General features: G+C 42.9%; 1 protein-coding gene across 1 annotated transcript in view; it reads right to left on the bottom strand.

The window, feature by feature from the left end:
• Positions 1-8831: 8831 nt before the first annotated feature.
• The window catches only part of LOC101343241 (acyl-coenzyme A synthetase ACSM2A, mitochondrial), a 27764-nt gene continuing 15944 nt past the window's right edge, over positions 8832-20651 (bottom strand). Inside the window, exons 9-13 of the mRNA XM_004373447.1 lie at positions 17142-17243; positions 14868-14995; positions 14660-14759; positions 13187-13306; positions 8832-8936 (exon numbers count right to left, since the gene is read on the bottom strand). Coding sequence (XP_004373504.1) covers positions 8832-8936; positions 13187-13306; positions 14660-14759; positions 14868-14995; positions 17142-17243 — 555 coding nt within the window. The remainder of the gene's footprint in view (positions 8937-13186; positions 13307-14659; positions 14760-14867; positions 14996-17141; positions 17244-20651) is intronic.

Here is a 20651-nt window from a genome sequence, read left to right as displayed (position 1 = left end):
TACTGTAACACTGCACCTCTAGTATTATTTCCACAGTAGTTTTCTCTACATTGATTCCAGCCTAAAAATTTTAAATAAAAAGCAAAAAATACATTAATTAAAGTGAAATTTTCTATCCCTACTATAACTAAGAAATCAGTTTTATGTGCCACAAACAGCAGAAATTAAAGCTGCGTACAGTGAAAACACAAGGTGTTATTAAATCCTATTGGATATAGTTGCCAGCCAAGTATTTGAGACTAGTCTTGTTCTCTTTTTCTTTACTTTGATAATGTTGCAGCAACAAACAACTCTCAGAGCTCGGTGTCTTACAGCAACAACAACAACACCAAAAAACCCAAACTCATTGTCGTGGAGTTGTTTCTAACTCATAGTGTTTATTTCTCTCTCACAAATCCTCAGGTTGTCTGAGCGGCTCTTCTTCAGCCTGTGGGTCAGGTTAATGTCTGCTGCATGTGGCCTTTATTCTGAGACCAGTGGCTCTGCAGAGCATGTTCTTCTCATAGTGTATGGCAGAAACACCAGAAAGCAAATCATACCACATAAGCACATTTAGGAGCCCTGGTGGCACAGTGGTTAAGAGCTCAGCTGCTAACCAGAAGGTCAGCAGTTTGAATCCACCATCTCCTCCTTGGAAACCCTATAGGGGCAGTTCTACTCTGTCCTATAGGGTTGCTATAGGGTCACTATGAATCAGAATTTACTCGATGGCAATGGATTTGGTTTGGTTTTTGGAAACACATTTAAAACCTCTGCTACTTGAGTCTGTTGACCCGTTGCTGTAGAGTCGATTCCCACTCAAAGCGACCTTATAGGATAGAGTATAACTGTCCTATAGGGTTCCCAAGGCTGTAATCTTTATGGAAGCAGACTTCCACATCTTCCTCCTGCAGAGTGGCTGGTGGGTTCAAACAGCTGACCTTTTGGTTAGCAGCTGAGAGCTTAACCACTGCACCAGCAGGGCACCCAGTTACTTGAGCATTATGTTCTTTTAAGAACTTTCTGTATGGGATCAAATTGACAATAGCAACTCAAACAATATGATAAGAACCTTAGGGGGCAGTGATTTTATGTTAATGGGGGAGGAACAACTTAGACAAGAAGGGTGAGAATGGCTGCACAACTTCAAGAATGTAATCAGTGTCACTGAATTTTACATGTCGAAACTGTTGAATTGGTATATGTTTTGCTGTATGTATTCTCAGCAACAACAACAATAAAATATATAAAAAAGAAAAAAAAAACCCTCTGCTTATGTCATGTCCACTGACGTTCCATTGGCCAAAGTAATCTGCATGACCAAGCTCAACCTTAGCTAGCTGAGAAGTGTATTCCTCTCTAGGAGAGGAGGTAACCAAAACCAAACCCATTGCCGTTAAGTCAATTCCAAGAGGAGGTAGCGAAAGAATATTTGCTGAATAACCAGTATGTTTTTGTTAGGTGCTATTGAGTTGGTTACGACTCATAGCGACCCTTGTACAACAGACCAAAACGGTGCTCGGTCCCGTGCCATCCTCACAATCATTGGTATGTTTGCGCTCATTGTTGCAGCCACTGTGTCTGTCCATCTCATTGAGAGTCTTCTTCTTTTTCGCTGACCCTCTATTTTACCAAGCATGATGTCCTTCTCCAGGGACTGGTCCCTTCTGATAACATGTGCAACAAGTATAACCTACCACAAATAGTCATAAACTGAAACCTCTTAATTGAAAGAGAACTGGAAAAGGACTGGCTTAAACCAGTCATGGAGTCCTGGTGGCACAGTGGTTAAGAGCTGTGGCTGCTAACCAAAAGGTTGACAGTTTGAATCCACCAGCTGCTCCTTGGAAACCCTATAGGGCAGTTCTATTCTGTCCTGTAGGGTTGCTATTAGTCGGAATCGACCCGATGGCAATAGGTTTGGTTTGTTTTTGTTTTAGACCAATCATAATTCATGTCCTAGTGGTGAGCTCACTGCCGTTTTGAACAAGACTAGAGTTATTAGGGTTATTTTAGCTAGGAAAAAGATGGTGTGTAGGTAGTGGTGGGCACTGGCTCCTGGGTAGGAGTAAAACCATGTTTGCCAAGTTTGTTTAAGTCCCTCCCGCCTTCGCAAGTTGCATCCTTAATTCTGTATCTTTTCTTTTGTTCCTTCCTCTTTTCATTTATGTTTATTAAAAGAGTAAACTGCTTTAGTTGTTTTTACTTCTTCCCATCCTTCAATGATCAATCCACAACGATCAATTTTCTATCCCATTACTTCGTTGTTTTTTTTCTTTTTTTTTTTGAAACAAAATCTCTAATGCTCTTGTTGCCAAATGCAACAGCTCCTTTTCAGTTCTTACTCTCGGCTGTATTTGGCGACATTAATCAGTTCTTCTTAAACTGCTGGCTTTCATCTGTCTGTTATCCATTCTGCCTTTCTGATTCTTGTTTCTCAATATTGCCTGTGGGATCCTCTTTCTCTTTCTGCTTTTAAATATTATTGTGCTCTTTCAAGTTCTATCTATATGAGATCAAATTGACAATAGCAATTCAAAAGATTAGATAGAAAACTTAGGGAGCAGTGAATTTAAGTTAATGGGGGAGGAACAACTCAGAAAAGGAGGGTGAGAATGGTTGCACAACTTGTAGAATGTAATCAATGTTACTGAATTGGTCATGTAGAAACTGTTGAATTGGTGTATGTTTTGCTGTGTATATTCTTGACAACAACAACAAATAAAATTAATATATACATATATAATTGTTCTCCAAAGACCCATTCTCAGCCACCAGTTCTTATTCCATATGCTTCTTTGTCCATTTCATTCTCTCCTTATAAGTAGATAAATCTCTAAACCACATTTTCAATCTTGACTTCTCAGCTGATTTTAAACTTGCATATCCAACTGTTACATATTTTAACATTGGTATTCCACTTTAAACACAAACAAAAAACCAAACCAGTTGCCATAGAGTCAATTCTGACTCATGGCGAACCCATGTGTGTCAGAGTAGAACTGCTCCATAGGGTTTTCAATGGCTGATTGTTTGGAAGTAGATCTTTCTTCTGAAGCACCTCTAGGTGGCCTCCAATTGCCAGCCTTCAGTTAGCAGCCTAGAAAGTTAACCGTTTGCACCACCCAAGGGCCACAACTGAATTCAATGCCTTCACCTCCAAACCTTTTCCTCTCTGAAAGTATTATAAGCATCTACCCCGGTTTACATAATCAAAAACCTAGAAGTCATCCTTCAGTACCTCCTTTCCCTTAACTCTGTTACTTAGTCACTAAGTCACCAAGAAAGAAGGAACTCTCTTTCTTAGCATTTCTCATACAGTATTCTCCTTTAATACATTCACCACTCAGCTACCAGGGTAATCATTTAAAAATACATAGTTGACTGAGTTCATTGCTCTCTTTCATGGATTGAATTGTGTCCGCCAAAAATGTGTGTAGCAACTTGGCTAGGTCATGATTCCCAGTATTGTATGATTGTGTTATCTGGTATGATTTCCTTATGTTTTGTAAACTCTATCACTATGATGAGATTATGTGTGATCTCCTTATGTGTTATAAATTCTTTCATTGTGATGAGGTTATACTGATGAGGTTGATAAGATTTGTGTCTTAATGCAATCTCTTTTGAGATATAAAAGAGAGAAGCGAGCAGAGACACATGGGAACCTCATACCACCAAGAAAGCAGTGCTGAGAGCAGAGCGCATCCTTTGGACTTGAGGTTCCTGCTCAGAGAAGCTCCCAGACCAATGGAAGATTGATGACGCATACCTTCCTCCAGAGCCAACGGAGAAAGCGTTCCCCTGGAGCTGATGCCCAGAATTTGGACTTGTAGCCTACTGGACTGTGAGAGAATAAATTTCTCTTTGTAGAGCCATCCACTTGTGGTATTTCTGTTGGAGCAGCACTAGATGACTGAGACACTCTCCTTAAAATACTTTAATGCTAATCATTGCTTTACTTTACATCATTACTCATCAGTTGATGTCCAAGTCCTTTATTTAGCATGTTATACAATGACTACTTCTTTTGTCCTTTTACAACTTGAACTTGGTACTGAAATAATATTGAATGTAGGTGAAGTGACTTCCCTTCTCTAGGGCACTAATCAATAAGTTTTCCCATCTATCTATAATAGCAGCAAGTCTAGAGCATCTTGTGCCATAAATGCACTTTCCTCATTTGAGTCTGGGGATTCTCTGGAGCTAATGAGTGTTTGCAAGGATGACACTCAAATTCATGAAGTGTTCCATATTTTGGAGCCCTGGTGGCAAGTGGTTAAGAGCTTGCCTGTTAACCAAAAGGTCAGCAGTTCACATCTACCAGCCACTCCTTGGAAACCCTTTGGGGTAGTTCTATTCTGTCCTATGGGGTCTCTATGAGTCGGAATTGATGCAACAGCAATGAGGTTTTTTTTTTTTTTTTTTTTTTTTAATGAGTGTTCAGTATATGCACATCATATACTGGCTCACAGGGGCCTGTCAGTTATTACTTCTTGTTTCTGGGAGTTGCTGACGCATGTTGCTTCCTGTGTCTTGCGTTTTCTTTAATGTTTTGAAGAGTTGCTAGAGCATTGCATCCTATGCCCCAGGGTTAGAGTTTACTGTCTCTTGTACTCAGGGGAAGAGGTCTGGTCTTTTGTGTTTAGGAAAAATGTTGAAGGACCTCAACTCCTGTGTCAGGGATGCTATCTCCTGTTGTGTCAATTTTGTTAGTTAGATTGCATTGTCTCCTACACTGTCTGTAGGAGAGAGGGCAAAAATGACTGGTGCAAAGAAGATCTGGGGACACTTGGCACAGATGGGAGATTTGTAGAGGCCAGGTGCTTGGCCCTGCCCCACCACAGGCTCTATGACCTCTCTTAGCAATTGTTTGTACAGTTTGCTGGCACAGTCCTCAGAAAGCCTTTGTATTCTTCTTTTACTAAATTTAAAATTAAAAGAAAAGTAAAGTATTTCTTCAACTCATATTGCTACTCAAAGTGGAAAGCTAAAAGTAGATACAGAGAGGTCTCATGTCTCAGAACAATTGGGAAAGAGCATATTCATTTATAAAAGCGAAGAGCATTCTTTTGTGCTTAATATGTAAAGTACATCAATGTCAAAATAATACAACTCAAGATTATGAAATAAGCACTTATAAGTTATTACACTGGGCCATCCTTTCTCATTTCGGCCCTCTCTCATTGATTATTTGCCTGGCTACTGCAGACATCTGAGTGTGCAAACCTTGCCTTTGGCTAAGATGGTCAGTGCTCCATTTAGTAATGTAAACTGCATGTATCTTCAGCAGGATGAAGTCTTTGATCAATCAAAGGGGAAAAACAAACAAACAAAACAAACCAGTTGCCATCGAGTCAGTTCTAACACATAGCAACCCAGTGTGTTGCAGAGTAGAACTGTTCTCTGTAGGGTGTTTGAGGCTGTTACCTTTCGGAAGAAGATTGCCAGGTTTTTCTTCTCTGGTGCCTCTGGCTAGATTTGAACTGCTAACCTTTTGGTTAGTAGTCAAGCGCTTAGCCATTTGCTCCACCTAGGGACTCCTAGAGGGGAAAAGTTCCTCTAAATATAGATTTAGAATGTGGTGCCTCAGAACACGATTATGTTGGGGAGATATTGTGACAGTTTTGAGGCATGTCCACAAATTCTTTGACACTCTTTCCACTGAAGGGTGGAACCTGTATCATCTCCCCCTGAATCTAAGTCAATATTAGTAACTGGTTGATTATGGTGGAGCCCTGGTAGCACAGTGGTTAAGAGCTTGGCTTCTAACAAAACAGTCAGCAGTTCGAATCCACCGGCCACTCCTTGGAAACCCTATGGCACACAGTTCTACTCTGTCCTATAGGGTCGCTACAATCAGAATTAACTCGACAGCAATAGGTTTCTTGGGTTGTTTTTTTGGCTTTTTGATTGATTATATAGCTTCTGAGGGTAGATATTAAAAGGTGATATAGCTTAAATTGCCTTTGTAGCCCTGAACCGTCATATAAGGAGTCCAAGGCCGCCATGCTGTGAGGAAGTTCAAGGTACCTAAGGAGACCCCTTGTAGATGTTTCAGCCAATAGCACCAGTTGAAATCCCATGTGAGTGAAGGAGCCTCCAGGTGACTTCTGCTTTGGGCTATTGAGTCACCACTCTCTGCTTTCAAGTCCTCCCATCTAAGACTCTGGACATATTGGAGCAGAATAGTTATTCCCACTATCCCCCTTCTAAATTCCAGATCCACAGAATTTGTGAGCATAATAAAATGATTGTTTTAAATTAGTACATTTTGAGGTAATTTGTTATGCAGCAATATATACTCAGAATAGACGTGCATATTTTGTGTTTCGCTGTGGATGAATTTATGTGTGTTTTAAAGAGTTACTCACAAGGTATTAAAGACCAGAGAAAAGCAGGAAGGATGAGGTTGTCTATCTTTATCTGAAGTACAAGAGTTGGTGATTTCATGGCAGACACAGTTAGCCAGTCTTTGTGAAAGGTACTGGTTGAATACTATGATTGCTTTGTCCAAGTCAAGTGGGGAAGGTGACAGAGTAGGGAGAAGGGCAACGGATTCTATACTGGGAATTGAGCATAGATTCCCCCTAAAGATAATGGTAATGGGTTTCCATTATATCTTAGTTTCCTAGTGCTGCTGTAACAAAAATAACACAAGTAGATGGTTTTAAAGAACAGAAATTTATTTTCTCACAGTTCAGGAGACTAGAAGTCCAAATTCAGGGTGTGGCTCTGTGTGGGAGGTTCTTCACTGTCTATTTCAGCTTCTAGTAGCCGGCAATCCTTGGAGTTCCTGGGCTTGTAGATTCGCCTGCTTCCATCATCAACTTGATAACATAACCCCGTCATAGAAGTTAAAAGCAAAGGTGTTGTAGGCCAGTAGGCCCATGCTAGAACCTGGCTCTGTCATTTGCCAGCTGTGTGACTTTGGGAAATATCATTTAACCTCTCCAAATCTTAGTTTTCTCATTTTTACAGTGAGGGAAAATAATAGTAGCTGAATCAAAGGTTAATTTTGAACTTTAAGTGGGATTAATATATGTGTTTACTTGGCATAGTGCCTGACACTTGGCGAGTGCTTGATAAGTAGTTGATATTATTGTTGTTGTTAGTATCGCTAAGTATTCCTATGAAGAAGAGTCAGAGATCCTTTGCTTCCTTCTCCAGCTTACTTGAACCTGCTAGAAGTTTCACCCTCCATTTGTAGGTTGTAGGTGAAGCCCTCATTGTCCTCACCTCCTTCCTTCTTGTGGACCCCTTGGTCTCTGGGGTCCAAGAGGCCCCAGAAACTGAGTCTGTGATTTATCCTTTGACACTGCCACCCATCCAGTCTGTCTCCATGGTTTCCCTGTTTCCACAGCCGATGGGGACATACATTCGCCTCATCCTTCCCCTTCTTTGTTTACCCCAAAGATAATCCTCAGGGTCTTGATTTAAAATGGTTTTATTGCTTGATTGTACAGAGAGTAGATAATACTACAAACATGATTTATGGGGAAGTGACACAGTTTTGAGATGCTTATACTGTTCTCACAGCTATGATCTGAGGTCTGTAAATGCTACACCAAGTGAAAACAAGATAGTATTCATGACAGCCCTAGATCAGTGCCTGGCACATGGCAGGTGCTAAGTGGTGGTCCACCTCCTTTTGTCATGATAGCTGCAAGGTTTGGAGTGATTTGGGGGTAACTCCAATGTTGGGGCCACACACAAGCCTCTTTGTAAGGAGGTCTTGTCCCAGCGAGTGAGGGAGGGCACCATGGCCTTTGACTTTCTTCTAAGTTTCAGTTTCCTGCTTGAATCTCTGTCACTCTGTGGGAGTAATTCTAAGTTTTCCTCCCTTCTCCCCTCCCTCTCTCCGACCTTTCTTTTCTTCCATCTTTTTCTTTCTATCCCTCTTACTATTTTAATTTATCTCTTTTTGTCATGGTTTGAATTATGTCCCCTCAAAAATGTATGTATCAATTTGGCTGGGCCATGATTCCCGGAATTTTGTGGTTGGCCTCCATTTTGTGATTGTAATTTTATGTTAGAGGGTTAAGGTGGAATTGTAACAGCACCCTTAGCCAGGTCACATGCCTGATCCAATCCAAAGGGAGTTTCCCTAGGGTGTTGGCCTGCACCACCTTTTTACCTTACAAGAGATGAAAAGAAAGGGAAGCAAACAGAAAAGCGGAACCTCATACCAAGAAAGCAGTGCCGGGAGTGGAGTACGTCCTTTGGACCTGGGGTTCCTGCGTGGGAAAGCTCCCAGACCAAGGGAAGACTGATGACACAGACCTTCCTCCAGAGTCAATGGAGAAAGCATTCTCCTGGAGCTGACGCCCTGAATTTGGACTTGTAGCTTACTGGACTGTGAGAGAATAAATTTGTCCTTATTAAAACCATCCACTTGTGGTATTCCTGTTAGAGTAGCACTAGATGACTGAGACACTTTTCTTTCTTTTTTTTCCCATTTATTTCTCATTCTCCCTTCTCACTCTCTTTCCCTTCTTCTAATTATTTCTCTCCAAGTTCCCCCCCTCCCTCCCTCCATCTCTCTCTCTCTTCCCTCCTTTCTTCCTCTCTCCCTCCTTCCCTTCCTTCCTTCTTTCTCAATTGCTTTTTTCTTGTTGTTTGAATCTTTCTCTATTTTTTCCTTTCCTTTTTCTCTCTCCATTCTCCCTTTCTCTTCCTTTCTCCCTTCCTTCTTTCAGCATCTCACATGATATGGTTTTGTGCTAATAAACAGGAAAAGACAAAGAAAAATCAGATGCATGCCCTAATCTAAAGAAGCTCATCTGCAGTGGGTGGGAGAGGACCCAAAGGAAACGGAAGGGGAGGACACAATAAAAAGCATCCTGCTACGCTCACTGGGTCCGGACTCGCCCAGAATTCTTCCACTCCTTGTCTCGAAGCTTTGCCCACTGGATTTTTCCTGTGATGGTCTTGGGAAGGTCTGAGACAAATTCCATCTGTTGAGAAAGATCAGTCCAGGTGGGTCATCAGTGTCCCCAGTGGGGTTGAAGTTTACAGAGGAACTGTTCTGAGGTGAAGGGAAGCTCTTAAGCTTAGAGACTCCAAGAGAGTGAGGACTGAGCCTGGAATACTCGTAAGGCAGCACCTTATGCAATAAGAAACATCATAAAGTACTCTGGGACAAGAACAAGAGGTTGTCTATAACTGGTCATGAAGTCAAGTCAATAGGTCTTTGACATACTCTAGGATGGAAGAGGAGCAGCATATGGATGAGCATGGCATAGTGGCCAGACCCCTGAGCTTTGACATCAGACTATGCTCCAGGCTACCCTCTACCACTTAACTGACTTTAGATAAGTCACTTGCCTTTCTGAGACTCAGGTTCCCCACTGAGTAAACTGGAGGATAATAACAACCTCACTGGTTTGTAATGAGGATCAAATAAGATTATTTAGGCTAAGTTCTTGGCATGGAACAAGCACTCAAAAAATATTAGCTGTGGTTATTAATTTGGACTAGAGAAAGTAGACATCTAAGAGTCAGGAAACCTGGTTATGAGTTCCATCTCAGCTACTTCCTGTCTATGTGCCCTTGGCAAAATTATAAAATCCCTCAGACTTCAGTTTTCTCACTTGACAAGAGGAATATCTGTGGTTGGGGATCCTCTATCCTTAATATTCCTGAGTCCTAAGATATGGATGATAAAGACAATTCACTGAAGCTTTCAGTTATACGGCTCAGCTTTCCAGGGCATTGGCTTTTAATGAAGATAATAACAATAGGAATAATTATGTGGAAAAAGGGTCTTCTTAGCAGCTGATGTGAGAGCTCTTCCATAAGGCAAGACTAACTTTATTGAAGAGAGAGTTTGTTAAAACCATAATGGTATAGCACAGGGACTGGAAAACTATGGCCTGAGGGCAAAATCCAGCCCTCTGCCTGTTTTTTTAAATAAAGTTTTATTGGAACACAATGATGCTCATTCATTATGTATTGTCTGTGGCTGCTTTTGTGCTACAAAGGTGGAGTTGAGTAGTTGAGACAAAAACTCTATGGCTCACACAGTCTGAAATAGTTACTTCCTTGCTTTTTACAAATAAAGTTTGCCAACCTGTGGAATTGACAGAGGGATAGAAGGAAGCCACAAGGGAGAGCCAGGTATTATACTAAGAAGGAAGCTACTCTGAATCATAAAGAAGGGAGCAGAAGCTGAGCTTGGTGGAAGGAGAGGGGAGGTGGAAAGAACCCACTGGATGAGGCATCCTAGAGGAGAGACTTGTAGGAAGAGACACATCAACTGGGAATATTTGAGTAACACACTTTATATTGTGTGATAGGATCCCTTCACTTGTTGTTGTTGTTAGGTGCTGTTGAGTCGGTTCCCACTCATAGCAACCCTGTGTACAACAGAACAAAACACTGTCTGGTCCTGTGCCATCCTCACAATCATTGTTGTGTTTGGGCCCATCGTTGCAGCCACTTTGCCAGTTCATCTCGTTGAAAGTCTTCCTCTTTTTGCTGACCCTCCACTTTACCAAGTGTGATGTCCTTCTCCAGGGACTGGTTCCTCCTGATAACATGTCCAAAGTATGTGAGACGAAATCTCGCCATCCTTGCTTCTAAGGAACTTTCTGGCTCCACTTCTCCCAAGAGAGATTTGTTCATTCTTCTGGCAGTCCATGGTATATTCAATATTCTTTGCCAGCACTATAATTCAAATGCATCAATTCTTCTTTGTTCTTCCTTATTCATTGTCCAGCTTTTGCATGCATATGAGGTGATTGAAAATACCATGGCTTGGGTCAGGTGCACCTTGGTCCTCAACAAAACATCTTTGCCTTTTAACACTTTAAAGAGGTCTTTTGCAGCAGATTTGTCCAGTGCAATATGTCGTTTGATTTCTTGACTGCTGCTTCCATGGGCTTTGAATGTGGATCCAAGTAAAATGAAATCCTTGATAACTTCAATCTTTTCTCCACTCATCATGATGTTGCTTATTGTTCCAGTTGTGAGGATTTTTGTTCTGTTTATGTTAATGTGTGATCCCTTCACTTGGCCCTCCAAAATATTCAGTTACACTTTAAAATCCATAGTATGCTTGGTGTGATTGGATTTCTTGGGAAATCAGATGATCATAATATCATTTAAAAGTACTTATTATATGCTTATTGTGTACCAGTCACTCTTCTAAGCACCTTATGCCTTACAAATTTTAACTCATCCTCTTAACAACCCTCTGAAGGGGTAACATTAAGGCACAGAACTTGTTGAGTAGGTAGTGGAGGTGGAATTTGAACTTAACAGTCGGAGTCCAGAGACATTGCCATGCTGCCTTGCTGTCAGTTGAAGGCTGAGAATCTGTGTAGCGGACTCTGTGATGTGCTATCCAGATTCTCCTGCAGGAATGAAACACTTTCTCCCCCACTGCCAGAATCCCCTACTTTTTTTTATTGTGATGAAAATATACACAACAAAACATATGCCAGTTCAACAATTTCTACATGTCTAATTCAGTGACATTGATTACATTCAAGTTGTGTAATATTCTTGCTATCCTTTTCCAAATCATTCCACCACCATTAACATAAGTTCAATGCCCCCTAAGAAAAAACTCCCTCTTTCCCCCTCCCTCCCTCTCTCTGTAACCACTAACGATCTTTGGTTTCTATATATTTCCTTATTTCATATTAGTGAGATCATATAGTATTTGTCCTTTTGTGACTGACTTATTTCACTCAGCATGATGTTTTCAAGGTTCATCCATGGTGTGGCATTTACCAGGACTTCATTCCACTTCATGGCGGAGTAATAGTCCACTGTATGTATCTACCACATTTTGTTTATCCATTCATCTGTAGATGTGCCAGGCCCCTCTGGGGAGTGCCTCAGCTGAGGAAAGCTGCCTTCCCCAGGTCAAGCCCCCTACCCAGGGCAGCCTGCATCCATGCTGTTCTACATGAGGCTTTATCCCGCTCCCTTACCCCAACTAAAGACGACTCTGATGGGTCATCCTAACTTCACAACTCCCTGTGGAGTTGGCCGAGGCCTACCCTGAGAGTGGATCATAGTGCAGCTTTACCCTCTGCCTAGTCCTGCTCTCTTCCCTTCTCTTCTCCAGATGTTAATCCCCAGAAGACACCCTAAAAAATCTCTTGCATGTTGATATCCTTCTCAGGGTTTGCTTCACAGGGAACCCACCTGTGATGGTCAGCCTGTGCTGACAAAGGGTCAGTGAAGATGTGGGTTCTGTGAGAATCTGGAGGGCTCTAGACGTAACATGGCTGCTCTCCTCTTCTACCTCACACTCAAAAATATTTTTTTCCTCTTCCCAAGGCAAGCTCCTATCTCATATCTAACTCCAACAACTAGGCCCCTCCATCCAGTCAACCCCTGTGCTTTAGTTCTCTGCCCAGAGTGAAAACAGACTTAGTGGATTCTGTGCTTTTGCCCTTTCTGGTAGGAGAGTTTCCATTTTCTCTTGAGGAACCACCTTTCCCTCGCACAATCCCCGCGATGCCTGTAGGAAAGCCCTTCTCCCAGCCTGAGTGCACTGTCTCCAGGGGTGGCCACATGACCTAGAGCTGGCCAATCAAAGTGCTCTAATCCCTCCCTTCCTTACAGGGATTTGTTTAATGATGCATACGTGGCCTAAGTTGGTTCAATGATAATCAGCCCAAAGACTTTTGGAGAAAAAGATGGTCTTTTGCTACAGGGTTTTGCTAAGCTGCTAAAAATGTCTGCTTGGAGCTGCTGCGGGCCACCACAAAGGGAGAGCATTTCAAGAAATGAAGCCAATCCTGAAAGAAGGAGAGTCAAGGGGTGAAAGAGACAACCGAGAACACATCGTTTGAACACCTGGGGCCAGCCATGACTGAAGCTTCACCCGCCATCCCTCATGGACTTTTTGGTTGTGTGAGCCATAAGCTTCAAGTTGGATTTCTGTCACTTGCCACTAAGAGAATCCTGAATAATCTAGCAGGACCTCAGTGCAGAGAGTGGGAATACAGACCAGGCATTGGCTACAACTTGTTTCCATGGGAGCATCAGACTTTTAATTCAGAGCGAGCCAAAAGCTGAGGCTATGTTTTAGGCATCTAGACAGGTGCTGGATTGTCCTTTTGGGCTTTCTAGGTCATAGTCATGTATAACTAGGGGTCTTACCCTTAGTCTGAAGAAGAGAAGTATGAGATAAGAACTCGGTCTCCTCTCCCAAGTTTGGGGGAGCATGGGAGCTGAGAGGCCTCACCTTCCTCGGGTACTTGTACGGGGCTGTCACTTTCTTCACGTGCTGCTGCAGCTCCTTGGTGAGCTGGTGCTGGTCACGAGACAAGAACTCTGGGGCCAGGACCACAAATGCCTTCACCACCTGCAGCGGAGATGAGGGACAAAACACATAGGGTCAGAGTGCTTCATCATTTTCTATGACGCTGCAAAATCAGTGATAAGTTTTCTGCCACAGCTACCGCCTTTATACCCCCTCAATACCCTCCATCTGGTAAAGGGGAAAGGAGGAGTTGGGAATAAGAATGACTGAGATTTCAACTCTCTCTCAGATGGCTTATTGGGTGGGCAAGTGGGACTTCAGATTGAGACCAGGATCTCCCCAAAACTCAAGGCAAAAGAAAGCAATGGGGGGAAACTAGATATAGGGAGAGAAGGGGAAAAATAAAAGTTGAGCACCATGAACCTAGACAATGTATTTAACCACTCTAAACTAAAGTTTAAGGAGTCTAGTAGCACAGTGATTAAGTGCTCGGCTGCTAACCGAAAGGTTGGTGGTTTGAACCCACCCAGGGGTTCTGCAGAAGAAAGATCTGGTAATCTGCATCTGTAAAGATTACAGCCAAGAAAACCCTATGGGGCTTGTGTCTCTGTCACATGGCGTCTCTACGAGTTGAAAAAACTGACTCAATGGCATCTAATAACAACAGCAACAGCAACAACGAACTACAGTTTGCCATCTGTAAAATGAAGATAAAATTGTCATACTTAATTCATGGGGTATTAAATGAGATCATGTACAGTATGGCTTAGCTCAGTGCCTGGCAGACTGAGCCTGGTTTGGGCTCGGTTTGTCTAGTGGCTCATGATTTCCCTGGCTCGTATAGCCCATCCCTGCCAGAGGTGTGATCTTGCCAAGCTTAGACACTGCAGAAATGTGCTTTGACATTCATCCACACCTCTTCACCTCAACCTTTCCCTACACACATACCCAGTTCCATTAGCCTCTACATCAGCATATTTCTATAACCCTAGTATTCTAGGAGTTCTTCTTCCCCTTCTTCTTACTATGAGCCCATGGCTCAAGGGTTCTATCTTTTGGCTTAAATCCCTCCTCTGTTCTCCTGGTCAAGGATCAGATTCTGATTCAAATACCAAACAGCAGGACAGAGTCCCTGGAACCTCATAATAATAGACCTGATATAGGACTTGCTGTGTGCCAAACTGTGTTCCAAGCACTTTATACATATTAACACATTTAATCCCTACAGCAACACTATGAAGTAGTAATTATTATTATCCTCATCTCACAGAGGGGAAACTGAGGCTCAGAGTGGTTAAGTAGCTTGCCCATGGTCATACAGCTAGTAAGTGTCAGAGCCAAGATTTGAACCCATGCTGTCTAGGTCCAGAGTCCTTGCTCTTAACCACTGTGCTACACTGCCCTTGTCTTCCTAATCATACCACCCCTTCACACCAGGCTGCTCTCCCTCTTTACCTCTCCTCTGATGGGATCTGGGCTGCTGACCACAGCTGTCTCAGCCACAGCAGGGTGCTCCATCAGTGCATTCTCCACCTCTGAGGGCCCAATCCGGTACCTGTAGAAGGACATCATATTGAACACTCAACCTCTAGGCCAGCCCAAAAGTCTAGAGCCAGCTGGGTATCAACACAGATTCCTTTCCCAGCCCAGAAACCAAGCTCACCCACTGGAGTTAATGATATCATCTGCCCGCCCCAAGAACTGGAAATAGCCATCTTGATCCTTGATTCCCCGGTCTCCCAGGAGCCAAAAATCTCCTCGAATGTTGGCTGCTGTCTTCTTGGGGTTGTCCTGGTGACCACAGAACAATAGAGCTGTTGTGACTGCAAGGTCTAAATCCCCTGTCCCAGGGCCATACAGATGTGCTGGTTGTGCATTTTATAACTTAAACAACTGCACATGGTGGACCTGCCCTGAAACCATGAACCCCAGCCCCCAGGGGAATTGTATCTTCCCCCTTTATTCCTGTTACTCCACCCAGCATCTCTCATCTACTCCCCTGCGTCTAGACTGATGGATAGTATTGATGCATTCATTCACTTCACGTTCTCGGGCATTTCCCCAACTGATTCCACCTTCTCTTTAATGGCCAGTCTAACTCCTGCTTCACTCCGTGATACCACTCAAGGGTACCAAGGTTGATTAGGGATTTTCCTTCGCTGTTTATCAGATTTGAAACTTCTAGAGTTATACTAGCAAACCCTCAGGTCCTTGACCACAGCACATATTTCTACAATGATTACGCCCCTCTATTCAGCTGACACACTTGTCTGTGAGCAGTGAAAAGGCTGGTGGTTAGCCCCTTGTGAATGCTTCTTTTCATCTTGCCCAGTATCCTGGTGTAGGGCAGTGGGCTCAGACTTGTGTTCAGTAACAGGATTAGACGGCAGCATAGAGAATTCTTAGTCGAGTTCCTTCATTTGGAAGATGTGGGATTGAAGATCAAAGAGATCAAGAAGTTTCTTGAAGACCAAACAGCCATTATAGATGGCAGAGCTAAGACCAAAAGCCGAATCTCTTGACCACCAGCTTGACACTTTGTCCTGGTCATCATGCAGCCCCTGCTGGCATTAACTCTGCGACCTTAAGTTAATCTGCCAACCCCTCTGAGTCTGTTTCCTTGTCTGCCAAATGGGGAGAATCCCATGATTTGGCTACCTCCCTGGCATGTGAGAATAGAGTGGGACAGTGCACACCAAATGCTCGGAGAAGTGTACAGTGTGGGCTATGCCAGGATCTCTAAGGCTCAGTTTTCCTCATCCGTAGGATGGAAGTAATTTGGATTTACCTCCTTTCTTTTTATTTAATACACTCTTATGCAGCGCTTTCTAAGTGCCAAACACTGTTCTAAGTAAGTGTTTTGCAAATATCAAGGCGTACCAACCATAATACCCTCAACGAGACGGATTGACACAGTGGCTGCAACAATGGGCTCAAACATAGCAATGATTGTGAAGATGGCACAGGACCGAGCAACATTTCATTCTATTATATATAAGGTGACTATGAGTTGGAACTGACTCGATGGCACCTAACAGCAACCCACAATAATGTTATGCAATATCATTTTATAGATGAGTAAACTGAGGCACAAGAGATTACTGACTTGCACAAAAACTTAAGTAAGGTTTTGAACTCAAGCAGTTTGGCTTCAAAGACCTCATAAGGTAGTTGGGAGGATTAAATATGTATGTGAGGTGCTTATGGCAGTGCTTGCCATATAATAAGCATTCAATACAACTACTATTATTGGATTTATTATTTAATTCTCTTGAGGTTAGAAAGAATGTGTTTGAGATCTTCCCGGACCACCATCTAGCAGTGTGGACTTGGGTGAGTCTCTGGCTTCACCATCCTCCCTGTAAAATGAGGTAGCTAGACTTGAGAATCTTCTATCTCTAACGTTTCAGGATCTGGAGACAGGGATGCCTCCAACTTGATGGTGAAGACTCGGTGTAAAGTGCCTCATGCAGCTCTAAAGCAGGGGAATGATATTTGGGGAAGACAGCAGGGTTGCCCCTGGGGGAACCCAGTCATATATATAGTTCAGGGGCAATAAGCTTTCTGGTATGAAACAGGATGCTTGGCGGTAGAAGAGGAAGCTAGAGAAAAGGTTGAGACACCCTGTTCTAGAGCAGAGCGTGTGTATCATGATTTTGAAAAGATTCCCAGTTAAACCAAGTGTAAGACCCACTGGCATAGGCCAAGGGCTATAGGAAATACAGTGGGATTTTAGTGGCAGGCTAAGGACAGTAAAGGGTGAATAGCCATTCTCTTCTCCCTTAGCAAAGCCCTTATTCTTGGATGCTGGACCCTCCCCTTGCCCCCATGTCTTGCTAATACCTTTTGGGAGATCCATGACTTTGGGACCCTTGTCATCCCTCTCAGAACCCCCATACCTACGGGGAACAGAGGGAGCAGAGAACAAGTTTCTCACCACATAGCCAGAGAAAATGCCTATAGGCTTAATGGGTTTGACTCTGACGCCTATGTCTCCTTCTATGCCGGGGGGCAGGATATCGCCTTTATCATCTATGACCTGGAGGAAGAAACAGATTGGAAGAATGATCCACGTAACAGGAGATGGCTTGAATGGCAATATGAGAGAGCTGAGTTGGTCAAACAGAAGACCCTCTTGCTCTAGTAGGGACTTAAAACAAGAACCAGAAACCTAGATCTCTAATCCATCTGCCTTAGATGGTTTATTGGACCAGAGAAGCTTGGGAAGATTCTTCTGGCTTTCAGAGTCCAGGAAAAATAATAGCCTCCCATTATCTTTGAGGCCGTCCTCACCTATAAACTTGGAAATCAGGTCAAAATTGAAATTGGCTCTGCTACCTTACTAGTTGTGTGACTTTGAGCTACTTAAGCTCTGGGCCTCAGTGCCTTCATCTATAAAATAGAGATAATTATACTTATTTTAAGGGATTGTTATAAGAATAAAGTAAGACACTTGAAAAAGGGCTCAGTAAATTGTTATCCTAAGTGGTTGGGGCCCTGGTAGCATAGTGGTTAAGAGCTCAACTGCTGGGGGAGGGCGTGGTCAACACGGCAGAGTAGTTAGACGCTTCCTATATCCCTCTTACAACAAAGACCTGGAAAAATAAGTGATTTGATTCTATGTGAATATCTGGCAGCCCTGAACAAGGCAAGGTTAAGAAATCCATCTGAGTGATACAGGAGAGGGAGACCGTTTGGAAGAGGTGAGGAGGGCTAGAGCCGCGGCGGCAAAACTGCGGCACAGCAGCCATGCTGGTCCGCGGTGAAGCAGGCGAACAGCTGTGCTGTGCACGCGCTCGGTAAGCAGTTTCCACATTGAGAGAGACGCGGCAGCAGAGATTCTGCTTGGACACTCCGAACCAGTGAAGAGCAGCTCCCAAGAGGCTAGGATAAGTACATGAGTGCACCATTTCGCAGGGATTAAAAAAAAAAAAAAACCATTTGGGAAAAACCTCTCTCCCTTTTAACTCCTCCCCGCGCTCTGCACCGGGAGTCTGCTGGGTTGGAAGTAGATCCCAAAAGGCACCCTGACCCATTCTTCTGGCCTTGGAGAGGGAACAAATAAGCTGCTGGCTCCTGTAGGCCAGGAACACAGGGTTGGCACAGCTCCTTTACTGGCCACAGGTATCAGGGGTCCGCAGACTCTGAGTGCCTTACACCCCTGTATAGACTTGTGGGGACCCATCTCAACAGCGTTAGTCCTCACTGCTACAGTACAACAGGGCAAACATCTGAAGATTAACTTCAACTGCTTCAGCTGTGACCGGGCAGATTTGGACCCTCAAAACAGCCCTGTCCCTTAAGTAGTCACTTTTATAGATCCGCAGCAGGGTCTGGAGGACTGGTGGTAGCACCTAAAGGGCCTAGTCACCTGCTACAGAAGTTCAAGAAAAAGTGGTGCCCTCGAGTCTTTACAGCCAACAGAGTGGGGTGCTTTTAGTCTGGCTGCAAGACTCACCTACCTACTCACCCTAGAGAATAGGGACATGCTTTCCTTTCAGACTCTCAGGGGCAGCCGTCAGCCCCCTGCCTGGCTCAGCGCGTGATCCCTGACCACAGCCAGAGTCCAATGCCTGCACCAATCACCCATGCCTCTCTAGGACTGGGGGTGAGAGCCTGCATCACACACTTGGTGACCGACTGCCTGAACACCCAAGCTGAACCCATATAGGAAAATTTAACGGACTCCTGTGTGCACATACTTAGTTGCAGAACTAACTATGTGGTGACAGGACATTAGAGATCCAAAGGTGTCAAAAATCAAACTAGTGCACACGAGCAGTCTATTTGGGCATATCAAAACAAAACAAAATAAGAAGCTAGGTCTCACTAAGCAAATACAAAATAAAATTATAATAAATTATTGATGGCTCAGAGACAACAGTCAATATCAACTCACATAAAGAGGCAGTCCATGATGGCTTCAGCAAGCCCCCAAAATAAAGAATCAGTAAATTCTCTGGAGGAAGAGAACTTCTTGGAATTACCAGAGGCAGAATACAAAAGATTAATATACAGAACTCTTCTAGAGATAAGAAAGGAAATTCGACAGAATGCATAAACATCCAGGGAACATTCAGACACAGTAGTAGTGGAACTTAAAAAAGTTATTCAAGAACATAATGCCAAATTCAGTAGGCTGGAAGAATCAATAGAGAGACAGCAATCAGAAATCCGGAAGATTAACAATAAAATTTCAGAATTAGACAACTCAATAGAAAGTCATAGGAGCAGAATTGAGGCAGTAGAAGTTAGAATTAGTGACATTGAAGGTAAAGCTCTTGATGCCAACTTATATGAGGAAAAATCAGATAAAAGAATTTAAAAAAATGAAGAAACTCTAAGAGTCATGTGGGACTCTATCAAGAGAAATAACCTACGAGTGATTGGAGTACCAGAACAGGGGGGATAACAGGAAATACAGAGAAAATTGTTGAAGATTTGTTGACAGAAAACTTCCCTGCTATCATGAAAGATGAGAAGATATTTGTCCAAGATGCTCATTAAACCCCACATAAGGTAGATCCCAAAAGAAAGTCACCAAGACATATTATAATGAAACTTACCAAAACCAAAGTTAAAGAGAGAATTTTAAGAGCGGCTCAGGATAAAAGAAAAGTCATCTACAAAGGAGAGTCAATTAGAATAAGCTCGGACTACTCAGCAGAAACCATGCAGGCTAGAAGGCAATGGGATGACATATTTAAAGCCTTGAAGGAAAATAACTGTCAGCCAAGAGTTATATATCAGCAAAACTGTCTCTCAAATATGATGGTGAAATTAGGGCATTTCCAGATAAACAGAAGTTCAGGGAATTTGCAAAAACCAAACCAAAATTACAGGAAATACTAAAGGGAGTCCTACGGTTAGATAATCAGTAACACCAGCTAACAACGCAAGACTGGAACACAGGACAAAGCAACCAGATATTGACTCAGATATGGAAATCGAAAATACATCAAAGCTAAAACACTGAAAATAGGGAAACAGATATCAATATGTAAAAAAAAAAGGATAATATTACACCAAAAAAATAGCCCCCAAGAAGATAAAATACTTAGGAATAAATCTAACCAGAGATGTAAAAGATATTTACAGAGAAAACTACAAGACACTACTGCAAGAAACTAAAAGAGATCTGCTAAGTGGAAAAATATACCTTGCTCATGGATAGGTAGACTCAACATAGTGACAACGTCAGTTCTACCCAAAGCAGTCTACAGATACAGTGCAATCCCAATCCAAATTCCAGCAGCATTTTTTAATGAGATGGAGAAACAAATCACTAACTTCATATGGAAAGGTAAGAGGCCCCGAATAAATAAAGCATTACTCAAGAAGAAGAACAAAGTGGGAGGGAGGCCTTACACTACCTGATTTTAGGGCCTATTATACTTCCATGGTAGTCAAGACAGCCTGGTACTGGTACAACAACAGATACATAGAC

The sequence above is a fragment of the Trichechus manatus genome, unplaced genomic scaffold (assembly GCF_000243295.1).
Source record: "Trichechus manatus latirostris isolate Lorelei unplaced genomic scaffold, TriManLat1.0 scaffold00024, whole genome shotgun sequence".
Taxonomy (NCBI): Eukaryota; Metazoa; Chordata; class Mammalia; order Sirenia; family Trichechidae; genus Trichechus; species Trichechus manatus.
This window is presented reverse-complemented; position numbering and strand designations above follow the sequence as displayed.